At 41.9% G+C, this 15,925-nt stretch overlaps 1 protein-coding gene across 1 annotated transcript in view; it reads right to left on the reverse strand.

Annotated features, from left to right (window-relative positions):
* Positions 1 to 13,827, reverse strand: part of CDCA2 (cell division cycle associated 2) — a 28,041-nt gene extending 14,214 nt beyond the window's left edge. Inside the window, exons 1-10 of the mRNA XM_019504035.1 lie at positions 12,103 to 13,827; positions 8,065 to 8,195; positions 6,614 to 6,767; positions 5,479 to 5,680; positions 4,418 to 4,424; positions 4,272 to 4,362; positions 3,272 to 3,510; positions 2,343 to 2,430; positions 1,466 to 1,692; positions 384 to 462 (exon numbers count right to left, since the gene is read on the reverse strand). Coding sequence (XP_019359580.1) covers positions 384 to 462; positions 1,466 to 1,692; positions 2,343 to 2,430; positions 3,272 to 3,510; positions 4,272 to 4,362; positions 4,418 to 4,424; positions 5,479 to 5,680; positions 6,614 to 6,767; positions 8,065 to 8,195; positions 12,103 to 12,649 — 1,765 coding nt within the window. The 5' untranslated portion in view covers positions 12,650 to 13,827. The remainder of the gene's footprint in view (positions 1 to 383; positions 463 to 1,465; positions 1,693 to 2,342; positions 2,431 to 3,271; positions 3,511 to 4,271; positions 4,363 to 4,417; positions 4,425 to 5,478; positions 5,681 to 6,613; positions 6,768 to 8,064; positions 8,196 to 12,102) is intronic.
* Between the last annotated feature and the right edge of the window lie 2,098 nt (positions 13,828 to 15,925).

Consider the following 15,925-nt stretch of genomic DNA (forward strand, 5'->3'; position numbering starts at 1 on the left):
CTACTCCATCACATCATGGCTTATCTTTCATGCACTGAGTTCAAATTAACATCTTAAGCTCAGCACTCAGTTGTTAACAGTACATATAAATACAAAAAAAAAGTAAGCTGAAGTTCAACTTAGTACACATTCATGAATAAATCCTGAGATTTCATCTGTGATGCTGAGTTGACCTAAAAGCTAGTGAAAAATAATAAAATGTAACTGGAAAATCATTTTATGAGGACATAAGGACTTTTTTTCCCTAAAAAGCCACACTGAAACATGTTTCAATATAGAATGTCACCAACTGTCACCCTTTCCCTAAATTCTCAAAAAAGACACAGAGACTTTGTTCATATACAGAGTAAAAAAAAACCACACAAGTAACACTTCTAAATTACCTTCCACATCCTTAGGGTGTAAAGAATTGTCTGTCATGGAAAAATTCTTCATCAGCTCTTGAGGAGGCTTAACATATTCCTAGATTAAAAATAGTAAAATAATACGTAAAGTTAATTTAAATTAGCAGGTTTCTGAACGTATTGAACCACCCTTGCTAACAGTCACATTTAGGACATAAAGAAACATAGTGTTTACAACAAAAGGCAATTTTTCATCTGTACTGGGCTCCCTTGAAACTTAAAAAATGAATTATACTATCAGTAAATGTGGTGGGGATGTGATGCAATGCAGGCAATGCTTGCTCACATGTTTTGATCATGCCCTATTAATTCTTTTTTGGTAAGAAATTATAACTAGAGTTAACATAGTTTTGAACACAGCATTGATACCTTTGGCAAAAATGTGTGTTCTTGGGTATATCCCTAAGGATTTCAAACTGAATCCTTCCCAGATTGCACTCCTATAGCAGATCTTATTAGTGACATGCAGGATTGCATTACTGAATTGGAAAAGTGGAACATCTCCAAAGGTCAAAATCTGGTACAGTGAGATGGCACAGCTGGTGTCCATGAAGAGAGTCATGTTTAGCAGCCCTAACTGCTTCAAAAAGTTTGCTGCAATTTGGGAAGATTTTTTAGAATATTTTGGCAACTAAATTCTTCTTCTCTCTTTCTCTCTCTCTCTCTCTCCCCCTTCCCTCCTTTTATTTTTTCTCTTTTCACCTTATTATATTACTTATGAGACATGTACATAGTCCAGGTTGACTCGTGTAGTTGTTAGATGTATGTGTTTGTGTGTAGAAACACACTACAAAATCTATTTAAAATGTTAGAAAAATAAAAGTAAAAATATTATGCACTGATAATATTCCAACAGAATTATTTCCCACTTAGGAAGGATGTTGAAGGTGAGGCCAGTGTTTAAAATTCCAAAAGGATAACAATTCAGGAGTGTAACCATCAGAGGATACTAACCTTTTCAGATTTCAAAAGTGAAAAATTTTTTAAAAAAACCGAACTAAGTGGAAAAGATAAGCATATTGTAGAGACTTTAAGAAGCTGATTTAATCATTTAAACTCACATCATCAGAATCATCAAAATTTGGTTGGGATAGTGGTTCTCTGATAGGACCCACTGCTCTAGAAGGACTACTGCTCTGCGATCCCAACTGGCTGGCTGGCATTGCCCCTCTTCGCAATGGAGTATTTGCTGGTAAGTTTTCATCAAATATTTCTGGGCTTAAATCTCTCCCAAAAGTGACCTTTTTCCTTTTTGTTGGCTTTTCAGAGCTGTCCAGCTCAGTTTGGTCTACGATAACAAATAATATTAATTACATAGCAAATCTAAAAATAAGTAAAAATCATCATTTACTCTACAAATCTTATGTTTCATTTAAGGGCTTCAACAAGCAATTGCTTTAAGTTAGGAAATTCCAATGGAGTTGACACACATTTCCAGAAGGGCTCTCATAAACATTTATTAAGAGTATTAAGGAAAAGAGAAATATTTTCCAGGTTTAATGCCACAGGTATATTTCCAGATGTTAAACAGTCAGCATTCATATATTTTCTCACATTTAAAGACAAATATCCTTTTAACAATGTCAACTTGAAAAGTTACATTTCCAACAAAATACGTACCTTTGTTATTAGAAGTGCAAACGACACTGAAAACAAAGGGTAAAATACATAATATTCCTCTCCTAACTGTTCACTTATAGCATTTGATGGCATTTTATATATAGTAAATTTGCCCCTGTTCTTGGTCAGTTTTTCTTCCTAGTTCACAAACTATGAAGTCACTCCTACACTGCTTTACAGTTAGCTCACATGTATATTTTTTGTCAGATTCCGCAAGGCTGTGTTTACTAATACAGAAGTATCCATTCAACCTTGACTGTATTCCTAGATAAATGGGAAACAATTAGCCACTCTGGAAAACATTTAACAATTTCTGACCTGTCTGCAATGCTTCACAGCTTGTTGAGGGACTGGATGCTAAGGGAGACACGGTTCCCTTCTCACCTCTGGAGCTGTTTAAGTTCTCCTATTAAAATTAAACCATTTTTTTCATTAAGATAAAATATAGTTAAAGGTAATATGAATCTCTTCCTTGAAATAATTTTTAGTAATTGACAACTGAGCATTGGATATTCCTGTTCACGTTTTGAGAAAAAACAGTGAAGACACACAAAAAAATCCTCTTAACACAGGAGCCGGCAATTATTTGGGCAGCCTAGGCACAGGCTCCAGGAGGCTTCAGCAAGGACCTGGCCATGAAGGGGAGGGCTACTTTTCCCCTTTCCAAGCAGCAGCTTCTGCCTGGCCCCCGCTGCTGCTGCTCCTCAGTCTGAAGCAGGCACAGAGTGGGGGCGAGGCTGTGTGCACAGGCTCCAGCTGGTCCAGAGCTGGTTCATTCCATTGGGCCAGGTCCAGAGTGAGCGCAGAGAGGGCCAGGGTTGGGGCTGTGTGCGTGGGTCCCCAACAGTACCACGGGGCTGGAGTCAGCTGCACCCGGAAAGATACGTCACCACCTGGGCTGTCTAGAAAGGCAGTCCAGCTGCAGAGCTGCCCCAGCCCCGCTGTGCGCCCAGGGGTAGTGGGATGTGCTATAGGCCAGGTGGTGTCTGGGCCAGGCGAGACTGAGGGACCTGTCGCAGGCTGGAGAAAATCCCTCTGTGGGCTGGATCCGGCCTGCAGGCCATCTTTTGCACACGGACCACACCCCCAACAATCACACACTAACATAAGTCCTAACTGGCTTCAGTGCTTTATACTTTTTATTATATTTCTTAAAAATTGAACCATGTTTAAATTGCTACATAGTACATGCCACAGAGGTGCAATGGCATGTCAGATTTTTTTAAAGAACTCATCAGTGCACTAACCTTCACACTTTCCATCAGGTGCTTCATTGGTGTTTTCTTCAGGACCGACCGAAGGCTGGAGCTGCTTTGTGACTGCTCAGTTGTTGAAATGTTGCCCTTTTGCAGAGGTGTAACTGGTGGCATTGTTTTATCAAATATCTCCAGGCTCAATTCTTCTGCAAATTTAACTCTCTTCCCTCTTAGCTGCAACGTAGTATTGCTTCTAACATTTTCATCGCTACCCCCAGAGCTGAAGTCCTCTTTTAAAGCAAGTCAAGAGACGGAAAGATTAAAGGACTTCAAAAGTAAAATTAAAAAACCACCCCAACAATGGCAGCATGCCTATGTTGTAACAACTGAGGCTGAATATTTTAAATCAGATGTGCAGTCTTAATTAGAGATGCAATATATGAGAGAGACCATTTCACTCATACTACCTGAAATATAGGTTCATTCATGCGAAAATAGTATTCCTGCCATTTTGAAATTATTTTAGTTTCAAGATTATGTCACCATTTCCACTATGGTCTTTTATAAAGAAGTGGTAGATGCAGGATAAAAAAATTCACACAGTTATTGAAGTTCAGTATTCCATATAAACTGTAAGAGTTTCTAAATACTAATTTAATTTTTCTTAAAGCCTAACATCCTGGTTTGAAGTCTTATACAATAGTACATTCAACACATTTCAAAACAGAGTTTACTTAACTCAACATCCCAGGAGTGCACTAGGTGAGTACACTTGAATTAACTCATTAAGGTAACTCCAAGAGTTCAAATCATCAGTGAAGGAAAATAACAATGTGTTATAAATTAAGGAGTTTTGAAATTTACATTATAATTTACAATATAAAATTGTGATATGTTATACTACTTGTTATAATCTAAGATTTTTAGATCATTAGCACATCTTCAAGTTAATGTATCATTGTTTGCGAAAAGCAAATGCAGTATCTGTAAGAAAACCTCAGTTTTAAGCCTTCTAATAAAGAATTGGCAACAGTAATGATGAATCCTTTACCTTGCACTGTCTTTAAGATGTTTCTGGATGGAATAGCTTTCAATGATAAATATGCAGATTCAGTAATATTTAGTAGTGCATAAGCAGTTTCCTAGAAATGAAATGTATGTACTTTTCACACACACAAATATATGGCACAATAACACAGTAAAACTATTAATATGTACTATTTTAGAGAGCAGGAGTGCACTCGATCCTGACGTGAAGAGAAAAAATTAAATCTTTTACAAAACTTTCTTCCAAGTGCTTTCCAATACCTGAAGTTAAATGGTAATCAAACCAAAAAAGTCAAGTTTTAAATTGTTTGAGTAAACATCCTTGTACGCCTCAAATACTCAGGTCTTAATCCTCAAATCAAAAACAAGGCAGACAAGCAGGAATTTTAAAGGAGACACACTGGAGGCCTACTTCACTATCAGGAAGAAACAAAAGAAGAGGAACAATACGTAATGGCTTTTCAATTCATTTTTCGGATTATTAGAACAAGACCAAATATGCTACTTTTATTCTACGAAAGAAAAGACTAAAGACACTACAGTGTTGTAACTGCTGGCAAAACGCAACTTTTTAGGGCAACCACTGTATATATTTTTTCTCTTTAAGCATACAACACATTAAGAAGTCAGATTATATTCCTTCTATTAGAATTCTAAACTTTCTTATTTCTCTCACCACTCCTTATGAATTCATAACCTCTAATTATAGAGGATTAAACAATTATACAGATAAGTAAGAGTTGTATGCTAGATGTGATTAAAAAATAGAGGAAATAAACTTTCATAATTAGGGAAATGAAACACCCACTTAGTGTAAGTTTCTTGCCAAACTTCATAGGGCTGGTTATTTTGGTACAAGTTGCTTGCACCTTTTCCTTAAGGTTCCAGTACTAAACACACAAAGATGGGACACCTGAAAAGATGTACATGAAACCCTCGCTATTCGCGGGTTCGGCATTCGCGGTTTCAAATATTCGCGAATGCCGAACTCACATTTGAAATGCACTTTATACACTTGCAGGAGCTCTTTGGGAGCTCCGTGCTTGCTGCCGCCGGTCTCCCGCTGGAGCTGTACCCCCCCCCCCACAGGCCTTATTTGCCGCTATTCACGGATTTCACCATTCGTGGGGATCATGAGAACATATCCCTTGCGAATGGCGGGGATACGTATTCCCTGCCTGTATTCACTATTTCCGCACTCTTAAAGATACAGCCATGCAGGCAAACGTACCGTAGATGCTTCTCGGGGTGGAGAGACAATACTGCATCTCTGGATACCAGGAAAAGTTTTATCACCATTACGTAAATCTTGTTTTAAACTTTCCTCGTAAGCAATTTTCTTGCACTCAGATGTTAACTCTCCATTCAATTGAGCCCATTCATTCCGTTTCAGAAAAGGCGATTTATTCTGAGCTGCATTAATAAATAATTATTTTTAATTGTGATTTTCCATGTAGGTCATCATCCATTCCCCTTCACTGCATAATGTGAAACTTTAAAAATTACAGTCTCATAATCTATTAATTCATTATTAAAGAGGCAAACAATAAAAGCAAACATATTCAATGAAGAATTACAAACAAGAAACCCAACAGCCTGGCATACATTCCGAGTAGTACCGAGCATAAACCATCCTCAGTATCACATTATTTAAGTGCTTAGCTTTGGGACTGAAGAAGGCTATGCAGTTACCAAACTGCGCGTATCTGTACTTCAGGTAAATAATGCTCTTTTTCTGTACTTCAGGTAAATAATGCTCTTTCCATATACAGCTATGTGTGGGCTATAGTATTAACAACCTTGAACTAACTACCTCCCATTATTTTCAGGACTGCTATGAAAACTGGTGAAAAATACAGGAGCCCTTCAGCTTCACAGCTGCTGCCTCTCATCACTTCTCAAGCCTTCTAATAGAAGCCATTTCAGATCTGCTTCCCCTTCACCATTAACCAAGGTACAATTGCATTACAAAGATGCTATGCACTAAATCAGGTTGTTACAACTGAAACAACAAGCAATGAATTGGGGTAGATGCAATTATTTGGTAGCTATACAAGCAGAGTAAACTATACATAGAAAACTTTACAAGGTAAGGCTATTAGGCTAGTTACTGAAACAAAAGATAAACACACTGGAGCATTCACTTATCTTCAGGATTCTTTGCAATGTCACAACTCAGGGTTTACCAAGAAGTGAAAGAAGTTAGACACCACAATATTGACACTTACTATGGACAGGCACATCCATACTAGATTAACTATTAGGGTTTCATAAGTTGTCCCTTCTGACTCTAGCATCTATGAATAACAATGATCACATTTCTAGTTACAGATTTATCTTACTTACAGTAGTACACTGCCTGGGACTCTCTCTCCTCCTGCAAGAGCCCAGATAAGCAATCTTTCCCTTCATCTTCTTGCACTGATTGAAAAGCTGATTGGAAAGTATGCATTCTATCCTTTAAAGAGCCAACATGCTGATGGTCAAAAGGGCTGCCCTGCTAAAACATATTAAAAAGCATCTTTTTATGCTGTTTAAATATAAAGCTTACTCACTTCATCTTCAGAATTTGTTCATTAACACAAGAGAAAAATTAAAAAGCAAACAAGCACATTTTAAAGTGGCTTGTTTCATTTGGTTACTAGTCCAAGTTTACCAAGAGACAATATAAAAATGAGATTCACCACACGTAATATACAACTGCTATAAAATGCAATGCTATCTGAAATCATTTTTCTACAATCTGCAGTTCCAAAGGGTTAGCACCTCCCCACATATTTATGCAAACTGTATCACACAAGCAACAGTATCTATCTGTATTTCACATTACTTCATACAGTACTGATATTTAAGGAAAACCCTCTAAAGCAGTCACATTTATCTTCCTGTAAGAAATCAGCATCCAGTTATACCTCAGAAGAGGAAAATAAGCACATGAACACTTAGACTGATGTTGACAGCATAGCAGATGGACTAGTACAGTGAAGCAAACACCGGATCCAGGTTTTTAATTTTTTTAAATGTGTACATGAGCTCTGATATATGCAGTAAAGATATGACCATAACTTTATGACGCACATGGCCACTGTGATATAAAAGCATGCAAGTAAACCCATGGAAAAACAAGTCAACTATGACTTGAAGTGTTACCATAGGACTTTAACAAAGCTACACACATAATTATGTAAACATTGTTCCTAACTTCTTGGTTAAATTTGAGTTTTGTTTCATATTCAAATAGGAATTTGATGTTTTTACTGTACAAGGAAAAAGGCTGTAAAATTTGGGAAGACAAGATGTTAAAGATGGAATAATTTTCCTGAGATGCATCATCTCTTAGTTCAGGAGTTAAAACTGAGCTCTGTAACAAAATTTGCCTGTGTCAGTCCTTTTTGTAATCTGAACTCTCTTAATACTTTTAGATTACCTGAAAAGCAAATTACAAGCCCAGGAAAGTCATTGTTAAAGCTATACTTAAGAAAATCCAAGCATTTTAAGATTTAAAAGACCTGCTATACAGGAAATACCTCGATAACACTGGCTGAAGAGGAGAAGGAATGTTATACAACATGGAGAAAAAGGAGAGAAGGTTAACAATTTTTAAAGGCTGCTTTCCCTTCATACTTTTTTACAGTAAGTTTGCAAGGGTGAAAAACTTTATTGTAGTGCTTGACACTGCATAGTAACTGAAAAGCTTTCAACTATGAAAATGAGCTGGTCATCATCAATCACCTAAGTTGCATCAGATCCTCTGCTTTCCCCCACCACCCCATAAGAGTTCTGCAAAAGACTGTCACCTGCTTAAGATGATCTTCTTGTCTGTTTCTCTTTTGCTCAGCAAGGTATCGAATAAGGGTATTATTTTCAGGGGAACCCCGTACTCCAATGGTAGACCGACGCCTGAATTTTAACGAAGACTTGGCTTGCCCTGAAATGAACAAAATGCAATGCAAATATTGCAATGAAATATCAGGGGTCAGAACACCTGGGAAGCCTTAAAAAAAAACTAGGAAGTAGTTTCTCAAAACAATGAGTCCCATTTGAAGTGCTACCCAGGTGCAGTATTTGAAGCATTTTCTTTAAACATTTGATATCTCAGCAGTTAATTGCCTAATTCACAGAAACTGTCCTTGAACTCTTGAAGACAAGACAAACTCTGTAAGAGTTCTGTGCTAGAGAGTAAAGGCTGTGCATTTTCAAAATATGAAAAGCTTCCTGTCTTTATAGAAACAATGCAACAATGCCACCATGGCGAAAATGAGGGGAAACCAAGGCCTTTAGAAAAATTAAAACAAACAACTCAAACTGAAGCACTGGGTAGTCTTTAGAAGTCCTGATCCAGAGTAGCATGAACTTACTTCTCCCTCCACTCCTCCAAAGGATTTAAAAACCAAGACAAAATCAAAGCTTACTCTGAGCATTTCAGTGTCAAAAAGAAATTCCACTAGATGCTCTCAAAACTCTGGGGAGCAGATGGGACACAAAGGGGACCGTGCCAGGGTGTCTTAGATTCATATATTCATAGATTGTTCGGGGCTAGAGGGGACCTTGTAGATCATCTGGTCCAGTCCCCCTGCACTAGGCAGGAAAAGACAACTGAGTTCTAGTGACCCCAGTGAAGTGAGTGTCTAGTCTCCTTTTGAAGATTTCCAGGGTAGGTGACTGTGGAAGGAGTTTATTCCACAGTCTGGACACCCTGACTGTGAAAGAGTTTTTCCTGGTATTAAGCCTGAAGCAGCCTTCCACGAGTTTCTATCCATTGCTCTTGGTTTTCCCCAGGAGTGCCCTGGTGAACAGGTGTTCACCAGGTTCTTGATGTGCAACCCTGATGTAGCAGTAAGCTGTTACCAAGCCCCCTCTCAGCCTTCTCTTCCGTAGGCTGAAGAGGCCCAAGTCCCTCAGCCTCTCCACGTATAGCTTGTCTTGCAAGTCCCCGATCATACAAGTAGCTCTTCTCTGGATCGTCTCAAGTTTTTCCACGTTTTTGTTGAAGTACGGTGCCCAAAAGTGGATGCAGTACTTCAGCTGCAGTCTCACCAGTGCTGTGTACAGCAGGAGTATCACTTCCTTAGTTTTACATGAGATGCAACCGTTAATGCATGCCAGTGTGTTGCTTGCCCTGCTGGCCACAGCATCGCACTGCCGGCTCATGTTCATGCAATGGTCGATCACTTCCCCCAGGTCCCTTTTGGTTATGGTGCAAGTCAAATTGTCACCACTGAGCCTGTATGTATGTTGGGAATTTTATTCCCCCAAATGGATCACCTTACACTTCAGAGTGTTGAACTTCATCTGGTTCCAGTCCACCCAGCTCTCCAGCCTGTCCAGGTCCACCTGTACTTGCAACCTATCTTCTGGCATGACCACACTCCCTCATAACTTGGTGTCATTCACAAATTTGACCAGTGAGCTTTTTACCCCCACATCCAAATAATTGATAAAGATGTTGAAAAGCACCGGTCCAAGCACAGACCCCAGAAGGACACCGCTGGCCACTTTGTGCCAGGACGACGCAGATCTGTTTAAGAGACCTCTCTGGGCCCTACCATGCAGCCAGTTTTCCACCCACTAAACTGTTAAGTCCACAATTTTCCAATTTTTCCACAAGAATATTGTGGGATGCTAGACCAAAAGCCTTTTGAAAGTCTAGGTATATAATGTCAACCGTCTCTCCCGTGTCCAGGTGGTGAGAGACCTGTTCGTAGATGAGATTGATAAGACAAGACCTATCTGTAACGAAGCCATGCTGGCTGTCATTCAGAATCCTACCCTCAGTGAGTGTATTGCACATAGATTCTTTAATGAGTTTTTCCAGGATTTTCCCTGGGATGGAGGTTAGGCTGATTGGCCTATAGTTGCCTGGGTCCTCCCTCTTCCCCTTTTTGAAGATGGGCACAATGTTGGCCCTCTTCCAATCCTCAGGGACCTCCCCTGTGTGCCACGATTTTTTAAAGTGTTTTGCCAGGGGCTCCGCGATGACATGAGCCAGCTCCATCAGTACTCTTGGCTGAAGTCCATGTGATCCCGCTGACTTTTCTAGTTGGTTTTCTAGCTTTTCTAGTTGGTTACACACCAGCTCAGCATCCACAATGGGAAGACTATCATTCCCACCATGCCCCCTGTGACCCTTATCTTGGCTTGTTTTTCCCCTTGGTCCAGCAAAGTGGGAATTCAGGAGTTCAGTTTTTTCCTGAGTGTCCATTACCAGCTGTCCTAAGGTGTTAAGCAGGGGCCCCACGCTTCTATTCGTTTTCCATCTGCTCCCTACATACCTAAAGAAGGACTTACTATTGTCCTTGACTCCCTTGGCTAACTTAAACTCAGTTGCCACCTTAGCTTTCCTATTAATTTCCTTACAAGTGCAGACCACTGTTGTATAGTCCTCCTTGAGGACCATCCCAGCTTCCACTGAGTCTACATCTCTTTTTCTGCTTTTTCAAGAAGACTGCGATGTCCCTATTAAGCCAGGAGGGCTTGCCAGCCCTTCTGCTAGCTTTCCACTTCATGGGAACGGTGTTCTTTTGTGCTTCAAGGATTGTGTCCTTGAAGAACGACCATTCTTCATGCAACCCATTTGCCTTCTGTAACCTAGTCCCGCATCGCCTCCCCTACTAATGCCCTGAGCCTGTTGAAGTCAGCATTTTTGAAGTACAGGACTTCAGTCCTGCTAGTTGATTTGTCAACCTTACGGCAGACAGTCAACCTCATGAGCTCAAGGTCAGTGTTGCCCAGGCTACCCTCAACGTTCAAGCTACACACCAGATCATCTCCTTTGGCCAAGACCAAGTCTAGGAGAGCTGCACCTCTGGTCGATCCTTGCACTTCCTGGGTCAGAAAAATCTCCTCGATTACAGCTAAGAAGCTACACGACTGATCCGACCTAGCCAAGTGTTCCTCCCAATCAATGTTCGGGTAATTGAAGTTGCCCACGACAACCAAGTCCCTTGCACATGCGGCCTCTGTCAGTTCTTGAGAACTCCAGATCAAGCTCCTCCCCTTGGTCCGGTGCCCTGTAGTAAATACCCATTTAGGTCTCTCTCACCTTGCCCCCCTCCCCCCACCAAAGTCTTCTTCCCCCATCTCTTTAATCCCCAAGCATTTGGAAGAAAGTGATCTCCAACTCTACTTTTCACCAGCTCATCCCAAAGCAGCGTTCAGCAAACGTTAGAGCACAAGAATAGGAATTCAAGAGTCCCTTCGTGCCACACAAAAAATCCTAAATTTAATAGGTAATCCTCTATATGCCAATATATGAACTTTAGACAGTTTCTGGCCATTTCTCTTTGACATCTACATATCAGAAAAAGACAGTGCACAACAGGCAGAAAAACTTTTTGTGTTTTAGTCAGGATATTTGCATTATGGGTGACATCTGACATCTGTCAATTAGATTACCCTTTCCATTTCACGAACACTAAATGGGTTCCTTTAAAAGGAACAAGCATATCATTTCCTTAAGTCACCTTTCAAATGTTTCATTTCTTGGGCCTTTTGGAAGCCAATTCTGTTGCCAATTTTAACTGTACTCCCAACTGAATCAGCAATCTTCGATTTTCGTAACTGTTTTTAAACCACACAGATTTAATCATGGATTATGAACCTCAGATTTCAAATCAGATTTCTATTTTAAATTTTTACTTCCTGGATTCCTATCTACCTTAAGAGCATTTCACTACAGAGTTATCCCAAACGCCCTGAAATCTGCTGGGGAGCAAAACATGTCTACTATTAAATATTTAAGGAGTGTAAATTATGCAACACACCAGATGTGTTGTCACTTGCATATGAAGCACAATATTTTGAAATTTGAATTTTTTTCCTACCTTAACCCTTACCTGTAGATTGTTTAGTAAAAGACTCAGGAGTAATGTTGAAGTCAGCTACTGTTACAGTCGCAAAATCAACAGGTTTTTGTGTTCGTTTTTCTGATGGACCAGAAATAGTATTTACTTCGTTAAGTGTCAGATAGTTTGCATTACCCACAGAGGTAGGTCTACTTTTTGAAGGACTATCCCATTTGCTCAGTGTCATGCAGGGCATGGTGGGTTCAACAGACTGGTTTCCTTTCAGTGAATCAGAAAGATTTCCAATAAGTTGATTGCTATTATTTTTGCTCTTCTGGTCCAATTCTCTCAGCACATATTTGTCACTTATCATATTGTCACTTATAATACTGGCTTTCTGCACAAACTTCTTCTGACTCTTGGTGCTTAAGTTTTGCATTTCAGAAAGGTTTGTGGCTCCTGATTCATCCACTGTACCAATTTTCTCTTGATTTGGAACTGCCATGGAACAGGCCACTCCATCTTCTTCATTAAGTTTGCTTATATTTTCTTTGTCTTCCCAGACAGCATTTAACATTTGGCTAAATGATCTATGCATTGTCAGTGCTGTGTTCCAAGCGTCCAGAAAAATAGAATCAGCCTTGTCTTCTTACAGTCGTGGCTCCTTATCAGTAAGAAAGGAACCACTGGTAACAGCAGTGTTTTTTGTGATAGAACGAGAGGCTGATTCTCAAATTGCTACTACAGGCAGATGTTGCAAGATTTTATTAAAAAACGTGGCTGGCCTTCCTGTTGGGGGGAAGAAAATGCAGCATTAACTATATTATATGCATGTAGTACTACAAAATTTGTGCATCACTATAACAAAAGAATCCACACCCATACGACATGATGGCAGAAATTTCCAAGTCGTAAGTCAGGATTATTACAGGCTATATTCTTTCAAACCAATCTTAAATCTTACCCCTTGTACTCTGTACAATGTAATTTGCATAAATGTCACATGACAGTAATTTTAACATTTTACTAGAGCAATCACAGCTCTGTGATGGGAATGCCATTACTCTGGGACCTTACTTTTGCGATTTTAAGACCATGACCAACATATTTTGCACTTAGTTTCCTTGGTTAAAAATAAATTATATAAAACTAAATGCATATCACAGTGGAGTGCTGAAGCCTAATTTAATGCAATGATCTCCGCTTAATAAAATACACATTTATTTTGATATAGGACATGTAACTTTCACATTCCATTAAAAACTGAAACATAATCGGAAACAACATTTTCAGCAAGTAGACACTAAGAACTGACTCATGTATACATTTTGCCACCAGAATTAGTGGCTTGCTTTTACAGAAGGCTCCCAGCAACTCAAGATCTACTTATTCTCAACCAGCAGCACTGCTGCTGCACTCTCACTGCAACCTGTATAATTCCAGATGTTCCATTATTCTTTCCAAAGGCGACAATTTCTTATGGTGATAGCTTTTCTTGGACCAATTACCTATGTATTTAATTTTCCTCTCAGGCATTTGGTACCAGCAATTTCCACAGTACAGACAAGATGCACAGCTGGCTTTGTCTGGCATAACACTTCCTGTGCTCTCACCTACAAACAGCTGGGTATCTGCCTGACATCTGATACCCCAGGTAACCTGCCTCTAGCTGACCACTTGCTTTCCTGCACACATTTCCCTCACTTCCCCCCTCCTAGCTCTACCTGTTGTCTTCCAAACTTCCACCTGTTTGCATTTTCACAGACTTATCATTTAGCTTCTTTTCTACCTTGGAGAACAAATATAACAGCCACGGTTGCCAATCATAATCAGAATTCGGTTTTTTTTTTAAATTTACTTTAATTTTTTGAGCATGTTTTATTTGGAGGTCACTTATTTTTGTTAGTTATAGTTCAGAGGTGGACAAAGTGGTGGATCCAGCCAGTGTTTCCCAGTAGCTCCTGCCAGTGTGGCTGGGGCCAGTTTCCATGCAGACCCCAGCAACAGCCACACTTAGATAACGTGGGGCCAGGGTTTCCATGGAGACTGGCCCCAACAGCCCTGGCAGGGGGCAGGGCCCAGAGCTGCTCTGCAGCTGGGCTGGGATCTTGTGGCAGTGACACCGTGGTCTGGAAGTGGGACAGAGCCACGATCTACAGCCTACATGCCCCAAGCAAGGGTGTGCAGGCAGTGGATCACAGCTCTGCCCCAGCTCCTTGAAGCAGTGATAGCATGGTCCAGAGCCACAATCCGCTGCCTGCATACCCTACCAAGGGTGGTGCTAAGAAGGGACCTGGGGGGACTATAGCCACCCCAAAATTCCCCGCAGTCCCCCCTCCCAGCACCACTGCCCACCCTGCACAGGCAGCAGCAGCTGAACCTGCTCTACTTCCATGCACAGCACAGCCCCCAGCCCCACCCCCCTCTGGGAAGAAGCTGGCACCGCTGCTGCCTGCCAGTGCTTGTTGTTAAAGGCAGTCCTGCTTCTTTTTCTTGGGAGACTTAGCAACACTAATAACAGCAGCAGTTTCCCAATGCCTGGTTTGTGCCAGAAAGCTTGCCAAGAACTTTCCCCCAGCTGGTCTGAGATATCACATTTACCCCAAGAACCCTACCTATGTCCTTAGACCAACATGGCTACAACCAACAGCCCTACAACAAGTGTATCCAGTATTTAAATTGGTCTGATAAAATATCCTATGTACCTAAGGAACCTTGCCTGCCTGTGAGTATCGGGATAGTCTTTTGGTTCCAGCTGTTATCTTTTATAGGACCACCTTGGAGGTGGGCTGATGTTACTAGCAAGCTTTTGGGTAACACAGTATCCTTTTTCAAGCTAAGTGGAGCGCAGGAGGGGGCAACCCCCCTGTGTATCATGTAGCCCCAGACCAATACAGCTGACCCCTGAAAGAAAATTCCCAAATATGGGTATCTGGAGGCATGTTTCCCCTTGGGTAATTAGAGAGGGTCTTTTTTTTGTGTCTATTTCTAAAAACTTTCATAGCATTTTAGGAGCTGATGGCATCTTACATAATAGTTTCCCTTAAAGCCCAAGTTGTTTCTTAGACGAGTGAGTTTGTGCGTGCGACTCCCAACCCGCGAGGGATGATGGCCTATGCATCGATTGCCTTTCTGCCCCCTGGCTGCAGAAGGGATCAGAAGAGCTGCCTATGCCCAACACCAAGCAACGAGCCCGCGCCCGCTCGCACATCACGGCCGTTCGCTGCTGGCGGGAAGCGATAAACTCAGCGTGAAAGCAACCGGCGTGTGGGCAAGGAGAGAAGGTGGGATGCGGCGGCAGAGGCGGCCTCACGGATGGGTTCGGTGACAAGCGTGCGCGTCTGGGCCAAGAGCGGCGGCCCCGGGCCTGCGGTGCGCCCATCCAGCTCCGCCATCGCCCCGACCCCACCGCCCCCCTTCCCGCAACGCCAGGACAGAGGCTCGGGCTGGGGCCGCGGCCCACGTAAGGAAGCGGTCACCCGGCTCCGGGGCAGCAGGCCCCTCCGCAGCACCCCGCGCTCACCCTCTCCGCGCGCCGCCCCCTCTACCGCCGGAAACGCAGCTCCGCTCCCGCCGCCCGCGTTCAAAGTGTCTTAGCACCTCAGCACCGCGTGTCCTTCCGCGCCGCGCCCATCCCCACCGCACCGCGCCCGCCCACGGCCGCGGCCTAGAGGCGGAGAAGCTACACGGCGAAGCCAGGCAGCCCCTCCTGGGACAGCGGGGCTCACAGCTGCGCCGCGGGACTATTTTGCCCACAGAGAGTCCCGGCAGCGTGGAGGAAGCGCGAGTTTTTGAAACGAGGGCGTGTGAAAACTAAAGGAACACCCACGTGATAGCTTCCCCCCAATCAGAAGGTCCAGGTCTCGCTGGAGTC

Source organism: Gavialis gangeticus, unplaced genomic scaffold (genome assembly GCF_001723915.1).
Source record: "Gavialis gangeticus isolate Ggan-Ray unplaced genomic scaffold, GavGan_comp1, whole genome shotgun sequence".
NCBI lineage: Eukaryota > Metazoa > Chordata > Crocodylia > Gavialidae > Gavialis > Gavialis gangeticus.